Source organism: Aphelocoma coerulescens, chromosome 2 (assembly GCF_041296385.1).
Source record: "Aphelocoma coerulescens isolate FSJ_1873_10779 chromosome 2, UR_Acoe_1.0, whole genome shotgun sequence".
Lineage (NCBI taxonomy): Eukaryota > Metazoa > Chordata > Aves > Passeriformes > Corvidae > Aphelocoma > Aphelocoma coerulescens.
Genome location: NC_091015.1, coordinates 100,436,280 through 100,460,660, shown reverse-complemented (window position 1 = coordinate 100,460,660; position 24,381 = coordinate 100,436,280). Strand labels below are relative to the sequence as shown.

At 36.6% G+C, this 24,381-nt stretch overlaps 1 protein-coding gene across 5 annotated transcripts in view; it reads left to right on the top strand.

Annotated features, from left to right (window-relative positions):
• Positions 1–24,381, top strand: part of PTPN3 (protein tyrosine phosphatase non-receptor type 3) — a 164,750-nt gene that overhangs the window by 101,662 nt on the left and 38,707 nt on the right. For all 5 annotated transcript variants that reach the window (XM_069004158.1, XM_069004157.1, XM_069004160.1 and 2 more), the window contains 4 exons: positions 5,043–5,106; positions 10,200–10,372; positions 15,158–15,292; positions 16,788–16,964. In XM_069004158.1, coding sequence (XP_068860259.1) covers positions 5,043–5,106; positions 10,200–10,372; positions 15,158–15,292; positions 16,788–16,964 — 549 coding nt within the window. The remainder of the gene's footprint in view (positions 1–5,042; positions 5,107–10,199; positions 10,373–15,157; positions 15,293–16,787; positions 16,965–24,381) is intronic.

Genomic DNA, 24,381 nt, shown 5'->3' with positions numbered 1-24,381 from the left:
TTAGGAGGACCCTGTGGTCTTAGAGATTTGCTGCAGTTATGCCCAATAATGTGTCTCTGTAAGAACAAACAAAACCAGTCAGTGTTGCTATTAAAGCCCAGCATCTAATTCAGTCTGAATTAAGTACAGTCAGAACTTTTTTACATGGCGTTCAGCAAGAAGATATTTGCTTCTTGGAGTAGAAATGTAAAATGAGTTATTTGGAGTTTCAGATTTACAGGAAGTAGGATAATATAATTTAGACTTTTTAAAATGTCATCAAATATGGGTATATAACATTAACAAGGTTTGGACTCAGCAGAGGAGAGACCTTTACATTATTCTCGGATACATAAAACATTAGAATGCATGATAGTGCTGTAGAAAATAACCTCTGCAAAGAAATACGTGCAGAAGAACTCTAATGTGAATGACATGAGAAGTTACATAAGCTATAATTTTTTTAAAAGTGCTTTTGGGCTTTATTAGTTATACCATACTTAAAATTGCAACCTGAATTAAAAATTATACGGAGGCCGGGCATTTCCTTAAGGTTTTTGGATGGGATCAGAAAGAATTTTTTTCCAGTCTTTCTTTTTTAAAAGAAGTATGAACTTGGTTTTTTGTGCTTGATAAAATTATAGTTTTGTCATGTTATACATAAGTTCTTTGTTTATTTGTAAAAATTTTTCTGAATAACTTTTTTAATAAGATAGTATAGTGTTCTTAATCATGACAGAAAAATGCATTCCAATGGGTTGTACTTGCTTTTTGGCCCTTAGTTATACAAAAGAAAAAATCTCCCTAGCTGTTTTCTTTAAATACTAGAGTCATTCCATCCTTTCATTTATGAACCCATCCAAACAGCTATTTCCTATAAAAAAGCGATAAAATCAGTTTCAATTAAAATTCTAGGGGAAATTACACTGCATAGTCTCTGGATTTTTTTTTTTTTCTTTGCTGTGAGTTGCATTTCAACTCCCTGGGATATACTGCAATCATCCTAGGTAAGTGTATGTCAATAGTAATGTTCTCATACAGCAGCACAGTGAAAACTTGTATTTTTCAATTTCTAATGCACATTAAAGCATAAAAGACTTTTATCTTTCATCTTTGTGCCTTGAGTGCTGCTCTTTCATACATCAGCCTCTCAGCTTCTTTGAACTTCTGCAGGTTTTAAAAACTGCCAGCTGGAGGCATATTTTCTGTCTTCTGCCAGTCTTGTTCTGCCAACTTAGTTGACCTAAGTAAGGTGTGAATGGATAATAGTTGGTCCTGAAAACCATAGAACAATGGCATTTTAAAATCTGTGACTATATGAATTTTTTAAGGAAGGGAAAGATAGTTTATAGCACACAAGACAGGAGGAGTCTACAACTTCCTGTGCTACTTTTGTTCCTGGAGAGCACCATGGAATAAAACACAGATACTAAAACATTTTTCACAAAAGCCTATTCTCATTTACAGAAAGAAATTGAGGGAAATAAAGCCCACAGGTTTTTCAGTTCAAATAATTCCCACTCTAAAATATGAGGTTTAGGCAGTAATATTTTCAGCTGACAAGCTAATGTAATTGTTCCAAGCTTTCCTACTCTCTCTCTCTCTCTCTCTCTCTCTAAAAATTTCTTTTCATCTTGAAAGCAAAAGCTACCTACACAGGGACTAACTTTTTGATATTTTATTTCTGGCATCGTGCATGAGGTAATCATAATTCTTTGTGTGGGAATGGTGTCCATTCCCTGATCCCCACCAAACCAAGCAAACACTGAAAGCCACCAGAGCAGAGTTGCTTGGGATGTATTTGTAGTATGGATTCTCACTTTTATTTTAGACCTCAAAGCAGGATATATTTCTGTAATGCCTGAAGTGGTATTTATTTAGGCTTTTTATGTAACACCATTCGTACCAAGTGGTTTTTCCTGTCAACTGTGCAGACTTCACCATTAACGAGGTAGAACTCAAGGTGGCAGCAAACACCATCAGAGCACTCCTTCCAAAATTTTAAGTAAAATACTCTGCAGTGGATGACAACAATACAACTATGCCATATGGTAGTAGTCAAAGGGGACCAAAAGTTTTCAGGAACACAGGCAGTGAGAGAGTTCTGCCTTGGCAAAAAAAGGCTTTTCAATCAAAGCAACCTACCTAAAGAGCTGACTGATCAGTCAGCAGCAGTGGAAGTCAAGATAGGTTTAAAAAATAGCTTTGGATTTAATGCAGTATTTTATACACTCTGCAGAGTTATTCTCAGGGGTGCTTAACTGTTCTGTGGTAATTTCCAAATTGATTTTGCATGTAAAATATTAATGGCAAAAACCTATGAATACTCTCTATATCAGCAGCAACTAAACTTAGGTATAAAATGCTATTTTGTGTATGCAGTTCCACTGCCTTGAAAACTTCAGAGAAACTGCTTGAGGAATGCATAATACATTGCTAGTTAAAACATGGAAAACAACTATCTTACATAGCAAATTGGACAGAACCTTTCTTGATGAATCTTTCAGTGGCAAAGTATAGGATTTACAGGAAAAGAAACTTTATTTGCTTCAAGTCATAAGTACCAGCTGTAAGTACTAAGTGCTAGGACAGGACTGCCAATTTAATCAGAAATTAGCAATTCCGTGGCCCACGGAGTGACAAATCTTTTTTGATGCTTGTGAATGATGGGAAGATGGGACCCAAAGGATCCATCATTCTTAATATGCTACAAGTGAGTTCTTTATAAGTAAACCATGAAATTTAATGATTTGTGAATGTTGCATAGTCACTGGACAGATTATTGGTGGGAGAGAAGGGCCACTGAGCTACCAGTTATAACAGTAACTGCATTCTATTCTTATAATTTTTGGGTATGGCATCTTCAAGAACTTGTTAAGTCTAAATCCTTTGTCACCTTAATTGCTTGGATCTTTTTGTAGATTTTTCTAGATGTGACTCTTCACTCAATTTTTAGGCATAGCACTGCAAATGATTTTTAGTTATTGTTAAATAAAAATATCAGAGTAGCAAGTGTTCTTCATGCCTGAACTAAATAGGTTTAGTTCTACTTTAAGAAGAATTAATGGAATTGAGAGGGGTGCTCTATTTAGGAGAGTGTCAAAATAAGGAGCTTTAAAGCCCTGATTTGGCTTGAAGTGATTAAATGCTCATGCAGTGAATCATGGGGTTTGGGTTTTTGTTTTGGGGGATTTTGGGTTTTTTTGGTTTTGCTTTTTTGGTTTGGTGGGGTTTTTTTGTTGTTTTCTCTGACTTTTGGGGGTTTTTTTAATTAAAAAAAAGTAGGGTGTAGAGGAGAGGGATTGAGAGAGTTTTGGCACTTTGGGATGCTGGTTCCCCTTTTCTTGTTGGGTGGGAGTTTTTTTGCTGAGTCTGCAAGATTATTTTTCCGTGTCCTGCATTTTTGCTGGCACTATGTTGGGGTAAGAGCAGACCATGACAGCAACTGTGTAAGTTGAGAATAACTCCAAAAACTTATTTGTTGAAGTTTTTATCTAAGTCAAGAAATGTGGTAAGAAAGAACCAGAAGCACAAAACTTGAGTGGTACTAGTTCAGGCAGAGCAGTACTAGGAATCAAGAAAGAATTAATATATAATGAGTTGCAGCTCAGTATATACAACTGAAAATTTATATGACTTGTCAGAGAGTTCAGAATCCAGAACTTTTAGATGAGCAACACAGATCACTGTTGTTTGAGGTAGCAAGAGAAATGACTCAAGTATTTAAAGAGTTGGCCTAATAGGAGCACTGGATATGATTTCAATTTCCATTAATTTTCACATCATTTTCTTGTCAAAGGATAGTCTTGAAATACCTGTTTCTTTGTGGTTCTGTAATTGATGGAGAAAAGCATTTACTGAAATTGGCACACACTGTTTTCCACCTCTTGTGCAGGAAGGGAGGATAGGTAATGCCATGAATATTCTTGTTAGCAACTCACAAATATATTCTCCTGTATCCATGAAGGATGTTGCTCTATAACTCAAGTGCACCTCCCATGAGCAATGGGGAATGAATTTTATGCCATCCCGCTTGATGAGAGTGATGCAAAAACTGTGCCAGAACTGAGAGGACTTTCAACATAGTTCATATGTGATGATATCTAATACCCTGTGAAGCATCAGTGCACAAAAATATTATGAGACTCTTAGCAGAAAACTTACAAAACCCTTTCATGATTTTTTTTTCAGGCAAACATGACTTGATCAGACCTTAAATAGCTTTCCTTAAGCCATCAATAAGATTCCAGCTGACCACAGATCAGAGATTTCTTTGTCTGAAAAATGCAGGTTTTCAGTTACTGAAGTAGAACTCTTGCAGAGAAAATTTAGGTCTTTTAGACAAATCTTGTTTTGCTGTGGGAAGGTGTGTGGGTAGGTAGAAGTTTGTTTAATTTAGCAAAACTGATAAGCATATAATTAAAATGAAAATTGCTTGAGCACCAATTCCAGTTGTAATCTTTACTTTAGAGAATATGTATTCACACTGTGTATATATAAAAAGAGGTGTTTGGTTCTAAAATTACCACATAAATTACATAGCAATGTTAATGAAGTGAAAAATATATTAACACTCATTCTTACAGTTTTCATCCTTCTAAAATTATGATTTTATCTAGAGGTTTTGTTTAGTTATTAACACAAATACATGATATTTTTCATATTCTTAAACCAGTTCTGCAAAGCCTCTGTGAAGTTTCAGTTGTTGTACGACCAATCTTGTCATGTCATTAGGGTCTTAAATTTTGTTCCTTTAGTCACAGTTGTCATATGACTCTGAAGTTATACAAAATTTGACACATTTAACATTTGTACAGCTTAGTGTAGAAGATGTCATCAAGTTTTTGCTGCAAGAATAGATTTGGTGGGAGACAACTGCTGTGAACTATTTAAAGATTAAACGAGGACATCTATTTGCCACTCAACACATGAGATGGCTGCATATTATTCATTGAATATTTTACAGCTATAATCTTTCAGGCTCACTGTATGCAGTATTATTTTTCATTGTTTTATGCTTCTAAACATTGTTCAGTATTTCATGGCTTGTTTCTTTCTTTTAGGGTGAACATATTAAAAATTTCCTTTAAAAGGAAAAAGTTTTTTATACAACAACGGCAAAAACATGTAAGTAGTCCTCTAATTTTGTTTTGCTCAAGTGGTCATATTCAATATTTTTATATTGAATGTAACCTACAAATTGCTGATCAAAAGGCTGTGTTGTGGTAACTTGCCTTTGAAACTCTGTGTTGTTAACTTGGTCTTGCTGTTCTGGTCTGCTTATTCCCTCTCTTTTTTCCCTTTTTTTCTTTTTTTTTCCAACGCTCAGTCCCTCCCCTTTCAGTCTGTTGGACTGTATCTTTCTCATGGAGGTTTCTTCTCCCTTGGAGACTTTGGGTAAATGCCGATCTCCATCCTTTCTCCAATTATTAACTTAGCATATTTCCCTTTTTTCATCAGCATCTGCTGCCCTTCCCTTTGTTGCTTTCCCTGCCCTGTAGAGTTCCTTAATGCAGTGAATCTGCTAAACAACTGCTTATCCTGTCTAGGGGGACTATGCGAGATCCCTTCAGCTTATGGGGCTCAGAGCTCAGGAAGAAAGCAAGGTTCCTGGAGGAAAAGAGAGCTTTGCAGCTGAAAAACATGAGGTTGAAAAGGGGAATAGCACACATCCTGCTATGTGTAACATGGAGGGCTTTAGGAGTTGGCAAATTCTGTGAAGATAGCTGATAAAACTAATGTAAAATTTTTCTACTGTTAAGAGTTAGCTTCTGTTGGTTGCTTTGTGCTCTTTGCAGAACAGTTGAAATATTAGTCTATTCAATGGAGAGGGAAATACTGATTGCTTATTATTATGGTGCTGCAACAATATGAAAAAAATAAAAGAGGGTATCTTTTTACAAAGAGCTTAGATTATTTAATAGGATGGAAAAAAACTTCTCAGAAAGTAGTGATCAGCAGATGTATAAATATTTTAATTCAGTTGAGGACAAAACTTGAGAACATAGTAAAAGATAAGTGTTAACTTGTACCTAAACTTCATGAAGGCTCTTTCTGGTAGTAAATGAGCTCTTAAATTGATAGGTGCTGTGTTACAAGACCACCTCTTGACCCACATGGATTAGAAGGTCTGCTCAACACAGATTTCTAGGGAGGCCTTTTTTACCCAAAAGGAAAATGTTTTCTTCTTTTTTTCTTTTCTGTGTGTCTTTCTTTTCTCCCAGTTTGGTGGGTTCTTTGAAATTTGAGGCGTCTGCAAGTATGCATGTTACTCTTCAGGATTCATGTTCAAAGTTAGTACCTAGAGACAGTGTTACTGCACTAATGCTTGCACACACACAAAGCATGCACAGAGCATATCCTTATACACTGTAGGGGGGGGTCTTAAGTTTTTTTTACTGGCTGTAAGATTCTAAATATATTGTTTATATGCAGACATGTCACAGTCTGTTCATGTATATTTCACTGCATGAAGAAATGAGTGGTTGATAAACCATTCTACTCCCTCATGAATGTAAACACTTGCAAGTAGTAACTTCTCTTGGGTTTGAGGATTAAAAATTCACTGATAAGTAGTAATTTTAAAATCTAAATATTTCCAAATATATGAATAAGGGCAGGCTTACAGACTGCAGTTTCCAAATGTATCTGTGAGAACAAACGTAGTAACAGAACTCTCCAAAAATTATTAGTAAAATAGGGCTTGGAATGAGATGATTTTAAGGTCCCTTCCAACCCAAACCATTCTATGATTCTCTGAAAATGAGCCTGCTTACAGTGGTTTAGAATATAGAAGAATAAAGTGCCAATATAGAACAATCTGCGGACTTAATATAAAATATATGTGTTCATTACATAAAGACTGCTGTCAAAAGTAGAATTTTTCTCTCTGGAAACCCGTGTCACCTTTGAAGAGAGCAGCAATCTTAATTTTTTCAATTAAACATTTGATAAATGATGACAGTTCAAGGCTCTTGATTCTTTTAGCTTACCTGCTCTTAAGTGATCATAGTTCTTTGTTTCATAACCTATGGAGATGACAGTAATGCACACAGTGTCACACTTAAAGAGCTACAGAACTGTAGGAAAAGTAAGGCCAGCTGCATGGCCTTTTTACTCCTTCTCAGTACATATGAAAAAGCAGACCAGGTGTGCTCCTAAATCTGTGGATGCATCCATCCTTGTCAGCCCCCTTTGCTTGAAATTTAGGGCATCAAGTGTATTGCTTGGAAAACCTTGCTGGTGCCGTGCAGTAGGAGAGATGGCAGTGGAGTCCTAGGGGTTTCACCAGAAGAGTGGGATGCTTGAGGGATGTGTGAGGGCAGATGATTGCGTTGGTGTCAGTCTTTGAATTGAGCAGTTCTTTTGCTTGGAAATACAGAAGCAAATAGGTAAATGAATCTGAAAGTAAGGAAGATGAAACAATGTGGGGAAAACAGAGCCAATACTGTATATTCATAGGCAAGGTTTGACTTAAGATGATGAGAGTGCTTTTGCACTTCTTTTATATTTTTTATGTCATATGTAGATTCTTTACAAAAATCTACAGAAAGTTCTCAAAGGCAATGAGTTTGCAGTCCTCTAGGGCGTGCCATGTTTAATTGATTTATTTTCCTTATTTCTTTTACTCAATTTTTCTTTCCTTACGTGCCTTTTCTGAAAAATCAACTTACCTTATATCTTTCCCTGCTACTCACCTTCTCTTTTACCCTCCCACTGCTTCAGTCTGTTGATCAGCTACTTGATTAGGAGTATGCAGTATTTCTTCTGTTTCTACTGAAGAACTACATAAGGACTGGGAAGCAAGACTGATGAATCAGTGAATGCCTGATGCTATAGAAGCTCATGACATGTAGGCTTAATGAAAGGTACAGGATTTAAGGCAGGAATAGGACCTATGCTGTTTACAGCCAACATTTTGTACCTTTCAGAAATGGAATTTTGTTTTCTAGGTTCCTATCTAATGCTTAGAAACAACTTCATTTGCTGCATACTAAATATTTCTTTCTATGCTGTAGATATTTTCACATTTTCTGTGAATAGAATACTCATACAGCTAATGCAAAAGTTCTTCCTTGTACTGAACCAGCAAGACACTTTAGCTATGTGAAATTGCTCCCTTTACCATAATGGCCACAATTTCTCTAATCCTTATTTCTTGATAATTATTAAAATGCCATCCTGTTAGAATTTGAGCTGAGAAGTATGATGGGCATTAGATCCTTGGATCCCACTAGAACTCTCCTCACCTTTAAAAAAGTACACAGATTTAACAGCATGACTTGCAAGGTGGCCTCTTAGTGAGGCATATTTTTATTAACAAAAGATTATGTTAAAAATTGAATTGAAAAGTTAGTCTAAAAATTGAATAAATTTTTATGAAACTTCTCAAAATATTTTTCATAGCTTAAATCCATGTTAAAACTTCCAGCATACTTAAAGGTTGCTAAGAAGGTTCTGTGACAACAGAAAAGCACACATGTGATGTAACAAGTAAAATTCATTACTGTTTTCAGTCTAAATTTAAAAAGAGACTATTAGGTGTACTTAATTCTTTATCTTTATACTATGGCTTTTCAGTATAATTGAGAAGTTTGGATAAAATAATTTTTGTGGCAATTGAAAGACCAGTGCTTCAGGCCAATAAAAATATCTGTACATTGCCTTTTATTTGTCTGATGGAGTAGTAAAACCCTGAAGTGGTGTTCAACCAACAGGGAGTGTGTCAGACATGGCATTTATCATTAAATCCTTGTGATATATGCTTTATATATTTCAAGAAATTCTGAGTTAAGATTTCACTATGCTTTCCTGCTTTATTTTACATAACTACTTAGAAGCAAGTGTGGTGAACTGACAGAAGATGAATTGGTTCCAGTATGCAAGAGACTCAAATAACAAACCCACATCTTAAAAAGAAAATAGTTTTTAAATGCTTTAGTACTTATAGGGAAAACATTCCTGAAAGATTGCAATCAGTTAAATGTTTTTCAGTGCTTCCTTAAAATCAAGAGGCAAAACTTTTTTTCTCTTGAGAGTCTCACTGGTTTTCTAAAAGAGGGTCTGAAGCCATAGATTCTCCGAACTAGACATGAAGTGATTTGCAAAACGCAGGATTGATCTCTGATACATGGCATTTGTAAAATGCTGTCTAGAAATAAAAAGAACACAAGGAAAACAGATTGACTATTCCAGCCAAAAGGGTCTGTAGTTACTTCCCAACAGGACTGTTGCTGTGAACAAGCGAAATGTTGCCTGTCTAATTATATGCTGAGATGTCAAAATCAGTCATAATTTAGAGGAGCTGGAAAAGATGAGTGACGAAAACTTGCTTTTTTTCACTGAGGTGCTGCGCTGTGATAGCAATTGACTCAAGGTCTCATGTTATCTTCTTCTATTTGCTTTGCTCTCATTCCACTATCTTCCCATCAATTACTAGATTAACTAACCAAAGCTTTCTCTTGTACAAGATCTTGGGAAAAACATGGGTGACACAATTGTGTTGCACTCATGTTTCACTGGCACTTTGGCACTACTTGTAAGAGTTTGCACCGAGACACACAAGTTTTGTATTCTGTTGCCTTCTGATCCTCCTCATTGTGGCTTCATGTCATCATCCAAGCAGGAGTGGATTTGAACAGAGGTACCAGCAGCTCCTGTCCTATCACAGCTACTTTCTTTCCCCCAAGAAGGATCACTGTTAACATCTTCAGTTTCTTCTGAAAGACTATCAAGAATATGCTTTTTGCATACTATGGTGCTTCAAAGAACGTTATTGAATTGAAGCCTTGTGTTAAGAGTTTGAATTCAAAGAATGAGGGCTTTTTGCCTTTTTACATTGCACCCTTAATGGGATGTTTTAAAGAATTTTGTTTGTCTTAGGAGCTCAAAATCTGACTGGAAACCTGGAAATATGTTTATCGGTATAACATGACAACTCATATATACAAAATCTTTACCACTCTAGACTTAAATATTTCATTAACATTTCATTAACTTGTTAAAGTGCACATTTTGCAGTTTGGAATTTCACATGGTCACTGCGGTATTTTGGCCATCTCCAGCTCAAAATCTACTATATGCTGGTGTGTTTGTTTGTTTGTTTTCCTCAATGTATGTTTCATGTTTAAGCTTGAAATAACTTTATTGTTGTTTTATAACCTTGTTTACTGTTTCATCTACTTGTATGTGTTGAAACATGGTGTTCCCTACTGTTACAGAATGAATCCAGAGAGCATATTGTTGCCTTCAACATGTTAAATTACAGAGCGTGCAAAAATCTTTGGAAATCTTGTGTAGAGCATCACACATTTTTTCAGGCAAAGAAGTCACTACCTCATGAAAAAAAGATATTATCACATTATTGGACTCTGGGTTCTAGAAATCCAGCAAAGTAAGTATTGTATGAAAGCATGTTTTGCTCTATGATGGGAATGGGAGGATTTGTGTCAGTGGTAGCTCTAGTTGGAGTGGCAGATTTCAGTCCTGTCCATAGCTTTGTCCCAGTCTACATATGAACCATTTGACAAGTTACACAGTTGTGGTTTCACTTTCTGCAATGTAGTCTCCTTACAATAGCACTTTTCTTATAATTGCCTCAAAAGGTGTTCAAATATATGGTTTACTCTTATTTTTTCAACTTGCTGCTTCAGTCTGAAGTGTAAAAACACTGAAAAGGAAAAAATGTCATGTAGCTAATGATCCGGTAAGAGAATTTGCAGAACAGATTTGTTTTGAAATGTTTAGCCATTAGTGTCATGTACACATTCTGTTTAATATGTTAGGGCAATTTCTGGAGTGCATCATACCAACCACTTATTACTGACATAAAGATGAAAACCGTTTTCCCATTCAGGTATTCAAGATACCCCTGTTGTGTCACTTCTAATCCTTTATTTTCCTCATTGGATTCTAGTTACAGAGCTGGTAGTTTCCTGGTGTTATCTAAGATCTAGTTACCCAGAAGTAATTCTTTAAACCTGTAATTTTCCTATATGAAGCTGGGATTATTCCTCCCCATATGCAGTAACTGGGTCCTATCTTCATTAAATTTAAGTTGCCGGTTTATTGTCCAGTCACTTAGCATCTTAATGTCCTTCTCCATTTCTTTGCAATTCGCCTTTATTTTGGCCGTCCTGTGTGACTTTTGAAGTGGGAAATTTTACTCGAGTAGTTCTGCTCTTTTATCTTAGGGGCTTTTGGACTCTTTTGATAATTATCAATCACAGTGATTTCTTCCATTATGTTGATTTGTTCTGTTGTTAAATTTATCAGCAATTCAGCTACAAAGGTGTCATGTCCTCCTGTTGTCTCATCCATATCCCATCCCGATTCACCCACCCCACCCCCAAAAAACATTCTGTAATGAAACATAAAAAATATTTCATATTAATAGTGAATGAAAAAGAAAGTCTTGTGCCATTATCTTCTCTAGATATGAGATTATGGGGGGTTCTTTGACCCTTTGATGATCTATAGACTCTCTAGAAACCTGCTTTTTCTCATGATTTTTGGAGAAGTATTTTATTGGTTTCTTTTTGTTCATGGGTAATGTGTTTTTGTGAGTTTTTTGTATTCCCTTAAGAGTTTAACTTTACATTTAATTTGCCAGACTGATTCTCTCTCTTCTGTTTGGATATGCTTCAACTTCTGAATTATGTCAACATACTTCAAATAGATTTTCAGACTTTGGTGGTTATCTGGCTTTTCACACTCCGATGTCTCTTTTGATACAGCAGAAATTGATACCAAGTGCCCTGGTATTTCTTGGAAATGAAGAAGTTAACCCACGAGGGCTGTCCAACAGTAGGAAGTCTGATAAAATGTTATGTTTCATGCTGGAGTGTAATTCCATGTTTTCACCTAGTACTAGGTCATATCTAGATGGTCTGTTTTCTAGATAATGGAAAACCAAGTAGTTGTATGAACAGTATTCTAATTTTCTAACTTTTGCAGATCCCTATTTTTAGAATTAACTCATTTATGGAGTTCTGTGACCTTGTTTTTCCAGTTGAGGAGGTGGCTCTCTCAAAGTTTGCAGGATTGTCAGGTCCTAGAGTCCTTTATTTCTTTCAAATTTGCAAAGAGATTCAAAACCCTGATCCTCCTATAGATGGATATATACACACAGTCATTGCACTGCCTTTGTAATGTTAAGAAAGAAAACAGTATGAGTTCCAAAGGGTGCCAGTTTAGTATCATTCCAATTTTTACCAAACATTTTATTTTTGACAAATCTGCTGTTACAATTTCTTGATGGTCTGTAGCATACAGGACAGTTCTCATTGTTGATCTGAGTTACTAAGAAAGAATTCTTTTCAGTAATTTCAGTACTCTGAGGCATTGTCTCTGCTGAATTGCTTATACTTTTAAGGAATCTCCAGGGGGAGAATCAGTTATAGTGATACCTTCCATCAGCTTAATGATAACCTCTGTACTAATGCATTCTTTGGCCTTATTTATACCAGCAATAAATGTGAATTTTAGGATCTACATGAGGAAGAAGAAACTCAGCAACCATTGCTATGAAAGACTGCTTAAGTCCATAAGAAGCAACAGTAATTTTGAAAGACTTTGAGTAGTTCCTATGAACTTGGTCATTGTCACTCAGCAAATTATTTTCTCATAAGATTTAAGAAAAATTATGACAAAGTCACTTCTGAGGTTATATTTCACATATTGAAAATTTTCACTTTTCTACTTGTTTATGATTGTAGACTGTTGTAAGAGTTTCCATGTTCCTTTTCAAGGATGGCTCTGAACTCATGTGGAAGCTACACAACCAGAAAAGAGATTCTGCATTCTCCCCTGTGAAAGAGAGCAAATTTTTGTGTTGTATAAATCAAACACAAACAGGCAAATCAACCCACAAAACCAAGTGTGCAGACAAAGACTCCACCCACTACATCAGGCAATCCTGGAGGTTTTGAGATTGACTCGTGGTCAATAATTCTTTTCATGATGCTTCCATCAGCTTTGAAGGGTGCTACATTAAGGTTTTACCCTCTTAAGTATCACAGGTTTTCCTATGTAATTTGTGGCTTTCTTGTACTATGTTCTTCTACACTTATGCAAGGCAGATAGCCTAGCATTTATTGCATCAGTTCAAATAGTTGCAGTACTTGAGTACAATTTCTTATTTGCACATACCTGTGCCCTTCTTGATTCTCTTAGCTTAAGGTGCTAGTGGCATTCCATTTAAATTAGGCCGCTGAGTTGTATAAATCACCTGTAAACCTTGTTCTAGGAGCAGACTGAATCACATCTCCCGGATCCTGAGAGGTAAATTCTGGACTGAAGGCTGAATAACCTCTCCTAGGTGCATTCTCATTCCTTGTTGAAAAGCTAAAAATGTATCTGAATTTTTCACCAAGGATAACCTCAGTAATAGATGGGAGAAAGGAAGCATCAATTCAAGATTGTACAGGCCATTCCAGAAAGGCTTTGGCAGCTTCCCAGAATGTTTGCTGAGAAATATGCTGATATTTGGCATCTGAAGGGCAGCTACTTGAAGTTCAGGAGATTATTTATCTTCTGTGCCTTAACTGAAACATCTACAGAACATACTGTATAAGTGATTTTGTGGTTAGGATTAGGGATTTAAGATTAGAGTTAGGGTTTAGGGTTCTGGCTTCCATCACATGAGTTACGTTGCACTTCAAGTTGTTTGTATTGGAAAATGCACGAACAGCCGCTTGTAAAAAAGAAAAGCTGATTAATGTGGAGTTCTTCACAATGCATTTTTCATAATGCACCCTCTTTTACCAGTCTTTCCCTCTGCTCCAACTGTGTAAGTCTTCTCTGAAAAACTCTCTTTCTGAAGAAGATCAGAGTAGTTGGTGCCTTATCATTGTATTCAAAAGTCTTAGAAAAATAAAATGAGTAGTATAGGCAAAATCCTCTCCTGAGCTGATGGACTTTGTTTGCTAGGCATGAAAACGTACATCGGTAGCTGATTTTGGTATGTAGGTGCTTCATACTAAGTTTTTCCTCTGTTTTCTTTACTGGGAGAAGCTTTTAAAGTACATTTAGAAGACAAAGGAATTGATTTCCTTTAAAATGGGGAACAAGAGATATGAAATACTTCAGTATATATGAAAAAAAAGTTATGGGTTGCTTTTTCTTTTACCTATATAAGCAAAAAGTAGTACAATGCAAAGCATGCTTAAGGTTTGATTTTAGCATAATATCCACAGCTTAAGTAAGGCTTTTTTTTTTTTTTTTTTTTTTTTTTTAAATGCTATGTAAAATTTTCAGCTCTATAGTAAGGTCCTTAACATAGTCTGCTATCCCACCTGCCCATTATGTACAGCTCAGGGCTTAATGACCCAAAGGTGTTTTTCTCCGTAACTAATAAATTGTTTCTTCCATGAGAAATCCTAGGCCTGTAAACTCAAGGATGAGCAGTTTATCTCTCAGCTTGACTTGTGAAATGCTGAAAAAAATGATGCATGAAAGTTAGTTTATCTCAATTTCAGTCTATTTAAAGATTTTCTTTATGCTGTGTTATTTCACTAGTAAGATACTTTTATTGCTTTCCTAGCTATCTTTCTGGTCCTGATGCAGCCCTTTTCTCATCAGATTCTTGTCATAAGAAGCAGTCCAGACCTGAGATCCTATTTTCATGTCAGATTTTTCTTTAATGGTTTATCTCTATAAGGAATACATCACTCAAAAGTGGCTTCCTTCTGGAAATAGAGTGTTGTCTGGTGTAGCTCTTAATTGATGAGGTAGCAGATAGATGGGTAAAGTTTTCCTGTGTGCAGTGAAGCTCTTGGTGAATTGTTACCCCTTTACGAGTATTAACAGGGAATTTCCAGAACATTTTACCTGTATTTGAACTGTGTTTTGTCAGGCACTCAGTTCAGTGCCAGTAGGACATACTGAATTTCCTGTTTTCCTCTCTGTCTTCTTAAACACAATTGAGTTAAAAATAATTCTCAGAAAAAGTTATTTTTACCCAGGCTTGTGATTAGCAATGTAGCAGGGATTAACAATCACTTTAATTGTCACAAGTGAGGGACAGCAAATGTCTTTGTGAGAATGTAAATGCAGAAGTAAGGAGGGGTAAGCACAGGGGATGCTTTAAATTATGAAGTTGACTTTCATAAGCATACCTTTTTTCATTTAAGCTTTCTATGCAAAATAACTCACATATAGTTATTTTATTTCTTTTCAGGTCTGTAAACAACCAGTACTGCAGAAAAGTGATAGGTGGGATGGTTTGGAACCCAGCTATGAGACGATCCTTATCAGTTGAGCACTTAGAGACCAAAAGCCTTCCTTCTCGATCACCTCCTGTTACCCCCAACTGGTAAATCAATTTTCAGCCTTTTCCACACTTTCTAGCCTCCTACCGTTTCTAATTGTATGTACTCTAGCAGGATAATTATGTAGTGTGTACATATATATTTAAACATTGTTATTCTGAGAATATATATGACAACAGAAGGGTGGATGTCACTTACCTCAACTTTAGCAAGGCTTTCATGTTGTCTGCCAAAATCTTATACCCAGGTTAAGACATTATGTTTCTGGATGAGTGGACAACAGGGTAGTTTAAAAAAAAAAAAAACATTAAAATGGTTGGATGACTGGACTAAGAGGAGAGTTGTTAATGGGTCACACTCTACCTGGACAACAACAAAAAGTAGATGACTACAGAGGTCTCTCTTGGGACCTGCCCTGCTTAACATCTTTATGACATGGAGGAGGCAATGGTGTGCTTGATCATAAAGTTTGCAGATGGCACCAAACTGGAGGGATGAATCAATAAGGCTGGGGGCAGGGCTGCTCTCCAAAGGGATCTCAATACTCTGGAGAAATGAGCCAATAGGAAATGTGTGAAATTCAACAAACACAGAATCCTGGGAAGTAAGACCCCAGTGTAACAGTATTGTCTGCAGTTCAGCTTTCTGGAAAACCACCAGATAATCTTTACAGGCAGAAGTGGTACATGAGCCATCTGGTGTGCTCTGACAGCGAAGAAGTCCACTTCAACCTGGCAGAATTAACAGAATCATAGATGGAAGGTCAGCGGAAGTGAGAGCCCACTTTTGCTCAGCATTCTCTAGATTTTATTAGAATGCTGCAGCCCTTTTTGTCTGCAAATACAGGACAAACTGGAGCAAGCTCAGCAAAGACCACGAGCTCTAAGGTATTAAGGAGGCTGGAGCACCTACCCTGTAAGGAGAGGCTGACATAGTGGCACTTGTTCAGCCTGGAGAAGCAAGGGTTTCCTAGATGCCTAATAACAGCCTGGAATTATTTAGGAGGAGGCCATCTACAGGATGAGGCTGGGTTCTTCAGCATTGCGTGGTGGGAAGATGAGGCAACAAGTATATGTTGTAACAAGAGAGGTTCTGTCAGGCTATAATGGAAAAACTGCTTCACCACTTGGACAGTCATTGCCTGGGGAAACTGTGTGGTCTCCATCCTTCAGATTTTTTGAGATACGAGTGGGTAAAGCCTTAAGCAGCCTATTCTGGCCTTAGTTGACCCTTGAGCAGAAGGTTGGACTAGATGACCCTCATAAGTCCCTTCCAACCAATTATCCTATGATTGAAACTTTAAAAGTTGCATTTTACAGGGATGAAAAGACCAAATCAGTTCAGTGTACTGAACCTAGCAGTGTATGATTACTTACTATACCATACAAAATGTTTAAAAATTGATTATTTAAAGTGAGACTTATGGTCCTGTTATGAAGATTCAAGTCATAACTGCAATAGGATAGAAATTTTTTCTTCTATAAAGTCTTGTGAAATACTCTAATCTTCCTGCATGTGTTTGTATTCTGTATTTTTAAGGCGGAGTCCTAGACTACGTCACGAAATCCGCAAACCACGACACTCATCTGTAGACAACCTTACAAACGAGATTAGTTATATTACTGAAACGGAGGATGTTTTTTACACATATAAGGGCTCTCCAACATCAAAGGACAGTGATTCAGAATTCTCTCAGAACCGTAGTCCACAGAGGAGGTAAGGACTTCTGCAAACAATGCACTACCTATTTTGATTTTTTTAAAAGCACTGAATAAAAACCAAAGTGTTGTAGTGTGAAGCAGTCACAGTCAGTTGTAATATTACAATGAGTTCAAGCAGTTTTGTGTTTGCATAAGCTTTATTTTGACCAATTGCTATACTGCAAATGCCATGACACAAAATGACAACTCAAAAGCAAACCAACCCTTCATCTCTAAAAAAGACTCAGTGGTTGAGATATTAGTAAAATTAGAGGAACTATTAAAGCATGGCACTTCAAATCTGTATTATCCTGTTCCCTAGCAGCTTTTGCAACCCTTTTCTACCTGTCAAAAACTCTTTTTTGTGGGGAGAAAGAGTTAGTGAACTCCTTTAATAGTTCACTCATGTTCCACACCATCAGCTCAGCCTTGTCAAAGGCTGAAAGAGGTATTGCATTTGAGTATACACAAGAACATCATAATGCTAGTGGTCATCCATCTTTTTCTTCTTCAGAGGAACTGTCAATGGCTTGTCTAAACACAGTGTCTGCTTTTTGCCTGTATTCCTTTGTTCTCTGCAGTGCTTTAACCACTGCTGGGTTTTCTTCCAGGACGTGAAGCACCTGTCTTTGGGCACTCTGATTGTTTGTTTGCTCGTGTATTACATCATATGTGGGGCTACTCATTTCTTAATGGGTAGCTTCAGATTATCACAACATCAACTTCAGAAATAATGTACAAAGTCATTAATTTTTCAGTCTCAAAACGAAAAGAGCTACTTGGAGCTGAGGAGAACGCTATGTATTAAAATGCAGGTTCCTTTGTAGCATTACAAAAGAAACATGGTTTCTAGTGATGCCTACTAACTTTAAGGCAAGGTGTATTTTGAGAAGCAATGTCTTAATGGAAGCTGATAGGATTCGCCTGCCTCTGTGACAGTGTGCAGCTACTAAATATAGCTTTGAATTCTGGATTTAAACTGTTTTCTTTAAATTCTATAATAATATTGTTACTACATTACAGCAGAGAGTTTTCAATAAAATAAATGAAAAGTTGACATGTATGCATATTTGGAGTTTGTCACTCTTTTGAGTGTATTAAGTATTTTAAGTTTGTCACTTCATTTTTCTATTTTTCTGAATGTAAGACAGCTGAACCTTAATACTATTTATTAGTACCAATGGCAGTAGTAGCCATGATAATAAATAAAAGTGAGGCCTCTAGATGTGAATAGACATGGATAGGAAACCACGTCTGTGCTATGTTTTAAAGTTAGCAGATAATACACTTTTAGAAGTATTTTCTGAGTAAGAATACTGAGAGGCAGATGTAAGAAGAGATGATGAGAGTAGAAGCTGCCATGCTGTGTTTTGTGACTGGTGAATTGCGTCCTGCCAGCTAGTACATTGTTAGATTGTTTTTATTTTCCTTTTTCTTTTCTTCCCCTGTAGTTTTTCCTCTTTCCTTCCTCTTTCAGTTATCTAAAACCTACTGAGAATGGAGTGAAAAAGCCAGACTTTATGCCTTTCCTCAGACAGTGAAAAAAGGATGTTCTAAATTTGAAAATAGCGCATTCATTTATTTTCTGAGCCCTAAATGACTGTGCTGAATCTGAGTAATATCACTCACTGTGGAGATTTTTACTGTTACTAGCTCATATAAACCGTGGCTTTTCTTCTTACATCTTATCCCAAATGAGTTATCATTTTTTTGGGTATAATAATATTTGATACTCTGCAGGTAAATGAAAAAATGATTACATAAATCTGATTAATTAAATTCAAGTTGTGTGTTTTGGAAGAAGAATGAAATAAATGATCCTTCGTTGTGTACTGACTGTTAGACTTTTGTGAAGTAAAACAGTCATTAATAATTTCCTTTATAACAATTGAGTTAAAATACAAAGTAGCCATACAAATAAAAAAAAAAAGCTTTTCTTTACACAGAAATTTGTTAGCCCGCATTCCATTTTTTTCCTTTTGCAATCTTACAATAGTTATTACTTGCTTCACTTCCCTTGTTGAAAGATGTAAAGTAAAATTATGTATGTATAGTAAAATCTTTCTTTCCATGAATGCTTTATTGATAGAGAGGGAATCTTATGCTATCAGCTAAATCTGTTTTGTAGAAAAAAGTTCACTTTTCATATCATCAGTATTAAATATAGATGCTTGCCCTGGGCTTTTGCCACATGTTGGCAATATTTAAGCATTAACTATAAAACACCTTTTAGTGTACTGATAGATTTTGTAAAGCCAACTTACCCATTTTTGCCATGGTGGTCTTCAGTAGATTTGAATTGACATAATAGAAACATGGAAACATGGAAAACACCCCAGATTTCTAATTTCAGTATTTCTTTTTCATTAGAGGAGAGCCAAGAGTAGCTTCTCATGTTACTAATGCTAATACACATTGTCTTTAGGGGGCCTTTTTTTTACTGCCTGGCCCACTGACACTGTTAAAAAGCTGTTAGTTAATGCTAATTATAACTAACTAATAGCTTTGGCATGAAAAATTTCCGAAGCATTTTTGGAGAGCTGCTGTCAAACAGCAGTAAATACTGGAATTTAATCACTGAATGGTTATGTCTGTGACTTCAAATATTAATAATAATAATCCTGCAACAGCTCGATTTCTGTAAACACCAATTTAATTTACTATTTCTGAAGCAATACTGTGCAAGCTGCAGTTAGCATGGAATATGGCTCTTCATTTATTTTTCCAGCTGCCATCAGCATTTCAGGAGTGGGTGATAGTCTTCCCTCTTGTTCACTTTTTTATCAAAAGACAAGTGGTTTGTTGTTTGAAGGTAGGATAGACCTACCTTCAAACTGACCTGTTATGATAGAGTGCTTTTTGAGGCAAATCACAGATAAAACTCATGTACAAGCCTTGCTATTTACCTAATCCTGCCAAGGCACATTCGGAACCTTGATGGGTATCAGAAATGTAGAAGCAGCCACTGCTGGCAAAAGTACATTTATTTCCCTAAACAGTTTTCTTTTCCTTCCTGACAATACCAAGTATATTTATTTTCTTAGTAATCAGTTTTCTTCCTTGCTCTGTCTACTCTCGCATAGGAATCAATCAAGTTCTACTTTCTTTTTATGAAACAGTACACAATTTAGAAAACAAATTATGTGGAGCAGCTCTTAGTTTAGAGACCATAAAACATAGCACTTGTTAATATTTCTTCTTCAATTTCTTTGAAAATATTTTACCGTTTCAACATGTCATCATCCAGAACTATGTTTGCTGTTAAAATCCTTTAAATGAACATGCTGGAGATAAGGCTCGATAATGTTTTGTCATTTTTTTTGTTGTTTCTCTTAAGGACAAAATCATTGTTTTAAAAATGTGCTTTGTGTGAACACTGTGCCTTCTAACTGAAATTTGAGGTGTTTCCCACAGGTCGTTACCGGAAAACAGAAAACTGGAAAATAGCACAAACTATGCACCTGAGTGAACTACAGAAAGCCAGGGCAAGCTTGTGAGCACGGTGTTAGGTGTAGCTTTGTTGCTCCTGCTACCCAGATTATCTAAGGCACTTTCACATTCAAGAACCATTTCGGGCTCAGACATGGTGAAAAGAAGCAGTTTTTCTCTCAGTTTAGTGTCTGCAGAAAAGGTTGGAGCTGTCTATTACATCTGTATTATGGACTGCTCTAATCCCAAATTAACATACATTATCCAGAACTTCATCTGCAGGGCATGAATAGGTTTGCCTATCTAAGCCAAATATCTCAAATCACTTGTGCTTACAAAACCTGTCAGAAAAAACAGTGCTGAAGAGGACTTCAAGACGACTTTTGTTAGGCCCAGGGCCCCCCAGCCTTTGTGAGGAAGGCCTCCCCATCAGTTCTTCTTCCTCTTTGTTACCCTGTTGCTGAGCATCTCAGCTCATTGCTACTGCCACTGAAAAATTAGCACTAGCACAGACATGGAGCCCACATTGGCCTTCTGAAGTCTCATAGGTTACTTTCCCTATTGTACAACACTTTCTTATGGCTTATGGCTGTGCCTCACCAGTTCAGAACAGATAACACCCACACTTGTCCCCTAACTGAATGTTAGTAAGCTGGGGTTTCTTTCTGGAAAGAAGGTGATACATGCAAAGGATTACTGAAACGAACAGTAATTTATTTTGGCAGTTCAGGATAATCTTAGTCCTATTACCAGAACAGGACCCGTTTCCCCTTTATATGAGGAGAAGAGCTTATTTTTGATCTTGTAAATTCAGGTTTAATGGCTTGTGCTTTTTAAAATATTTTTAAATTTTTATATCAGCAGTGAAATAGTTTGAAGTGTTAATATAGCTGTTGTTTGTCCTCTTAATGCCTTTTTTCATGTTTTTGAACACACTTTTCTGAATGGGAAGGGTACTTGTTAGGAAGAATATATAAATTTGCAATGGTTTAACCCCAGCCAGCAACCAAACACCACATAGCCACTCACTCATTCCCCCACCAATGGAATCAGGGAGAGAGAATCAGAATTGTAAAAGCTAGAAAACTCACAGGCTGAGATAAAGACAGTTAAATAAGGAAAGAAAAAGCCACACACAGAAGCAAAGCAAAACAAGGAATTAATTCTCTGCTTCCCATAGGCAGGCTGGTGTTGAGCCATCTCCAGGAGAGCAGGGTCCCATCACACGTAACAGTGACATGGAAGACAAATGCCAATGCTCCAGATTTTCCTCCTTCTTCCCCCCACTTTGTATACTGAGCATGATGTCATATGGTCTGGAATATCCCTTTGGTCAGTTGGGGTCACGTCTCTGGTCTGTGTCTCCTCCCAGCCTCCCACAACTTCCTCGCCGCCGTGGCAGTACAAAAAGCAGAAAAGGCCTTTGCTCTGTGTAAGCCCTGCTCAGCAATAATCAAATGATCTCTATATTATCAACCCGGTGTTCAGCACAAATCCAAAACAGGGCCCTATACTAGACACTGTGAAGAAAATTACCTCATCCAAAACCAGCACAGTATTCAAGGTGCTAATAAGAAAAAATAACTGTCTTATTGGCTTGGAAATGTAACCTGATAAACTGTGTGGAGGATCTTGTTACCTGAACTGGATTCAGTTTCTCCTGTTCACCTTGTAATTAAATAAACCAAACATGTCTGTTTGGTTTGGAACAGCAGATTGCGTAGGAGCAAGTGTTTTGGTACTTTTTTAGAATAGATTCACTGGCCTAACAGAAAAGATTAGCTATGAAATTTTCTGTTTAACCAGAAAGAAGATTATTGTAAAACATATTTTAAAGTGATAAGGTATAGTAACAGTCAGCAAGAAAAGCTTCCTGACAGGTGAGATGACATAGATCGTGTATTTAAAATCATACATTGATAGATGAGATAAATCTGGTGAGCTATTCACAGGTGCAAGCATATGATGCATGAGGAGAACCAGAAGGCTGGGGGAGTCGAGGAGGGGTTGGTCACATTGTTGCCTTGCTCTGCCAAAAGAGGATAATAAAGAATATAGAGCCAACTCTTCTTGGAGATGCAGAGCAAAAACGTGGGGCGTTGGACGCAAGTTATAGCTAGGGAAATGCTCAAAAGATAATGGAGGAGGGAGGGGGGGAATCACATTTTGATTGTTTAAGCCTTTGTACACATCAGCAGAAAGGTGGAGTTATTTCCATCCTTGAAGAACCTCAAAACATGACAAGGACCCGAATACTCTCATCTAGCTTTGGCATGTGTTCTTTGAAAAAGAGTTTAAGTGACCTCTCAGGTTCCCTTACAACATAAATTATTTTGAATCTACAATTCTACTTGTTGTAAAAGCAATATATCCCTTCATAAACTTTTCTCTGAAATGCTTGCAAAGCTATAAACATCTTTTAACTTACGTTGTAAAACTATCTTTTGCTAGTGATACAGATGGAATAATGTGTACAGCCCCAGATCTGGAGGGGAAGGAAATGAAATGATGAATTAGTATACAAAAAGGAAATTCACTTGCACTGTGCTATGAATTTCTGGAAGTGCACATACGTTCCTGGTGTGAGTGTGATGCATCATCTGGTGAAGGTATTGGACTGAAAATAGATTTCCTGAACGGATGCTGCATTTGTTCAATTCTTTTAGCTTAGCATTCGATAGACAATAAACTGTGGCTGCATGGTGAGCTTTGGTGAATGTGCTATGAGAACACATCATTAGTTTAACTAAAATATGAATTTTCATGTGAGCAGAATTTTAAAAACTTTACTGTTGATAAAAGTACCCTTCAGATCTATCCAGCCAAGTCCCAGTAGCTACTTTTTGGTAGAAAATTGCAAATGAGTTTCAAAAAAAAAAAACAAACCACATTTGAAACTGTTATTTATCCTTAGTTCTTAATCATATGATATGATAATTTCTTTGTTCTTACAAAATCTGTTGAATTTCACAAAATTCTATTGTCTTTGTTTGTGTACTTTCAGCCTTTCTCAAGGAAAATATCCTAATACTAGACAGTAGATCTAAGAATGTTTCAATCAATTTAAGATTAGAATTTTAAGGCTACTACTAATAGACTTTGAGTTTTACGTGCTTTTCCACCCAAACATACATGAAAATAGTACATGTGTATATTTTGCTTAGATGTAAACTTTTCTTTTTAAATATATATCCTTATTCAAGTGTACTACACTTTCCTTGCCAGTTCAAAAAGCAATAATTTTGCATCCAAATGGAAAGTCTCAACGTTGAATTGCAAACCTATGATAAGGCAAACCTTGCAGCAATCCAAGAATATGCTGTGTATCAAAATACATGAAACTTTCATGGCAGGCCAGTAAACTGGAATACAGTCAATAGAGGCAATGCAGAGTAACAAAGTATCCCTTTAATGGTGATGGTAGCACCTTACAAATGTGCATGACTGGAATTCACAGGAAATCGCTGAAAAGCTTGTGTATGCCATGAAGTCCTCAAGTTTTCTGTGCTGGTTCTCTCAATTATGCACCACAAAAAACTTATGACAACTTACACAGTCACTCTCTTCACAGAAATGCTGAATATTCTGTGTATAAATTTCTCTAAAAAGCAGCAGAAAGGTGTTGCTGCAAGTATCTTCCACTTATTTTGCTTATGAATAAAAACCCCAGTTTTAATGGTGAGGCCTCAGAAAAGAGGTGGTAGTGGAAGTGCTGGCACACTCAGTCTCCCCAGCCCTGCAGGTGTTACAATAAAAGAAGCTTTAAGAACTTCAAGAACAGCACAAGGGCAAAACCTACAGATGTTTCCTTCAGTTGTTTGTAAAGGGGGAGTTTTGCTACAGTGCTATTGTTTCAGTTGACCCTTTTCTCTCGGGGTTTTATTCTGCTGTAGTTTATCATCCTCGATTCTCAGAATAGCAGAATTCCCTGGTAGGTCACACCAAAATGAGGAGGAGGTGTCTTTGCTTAAGACCTTTCCATTCTGTCCTTCTGACAGAAGAGG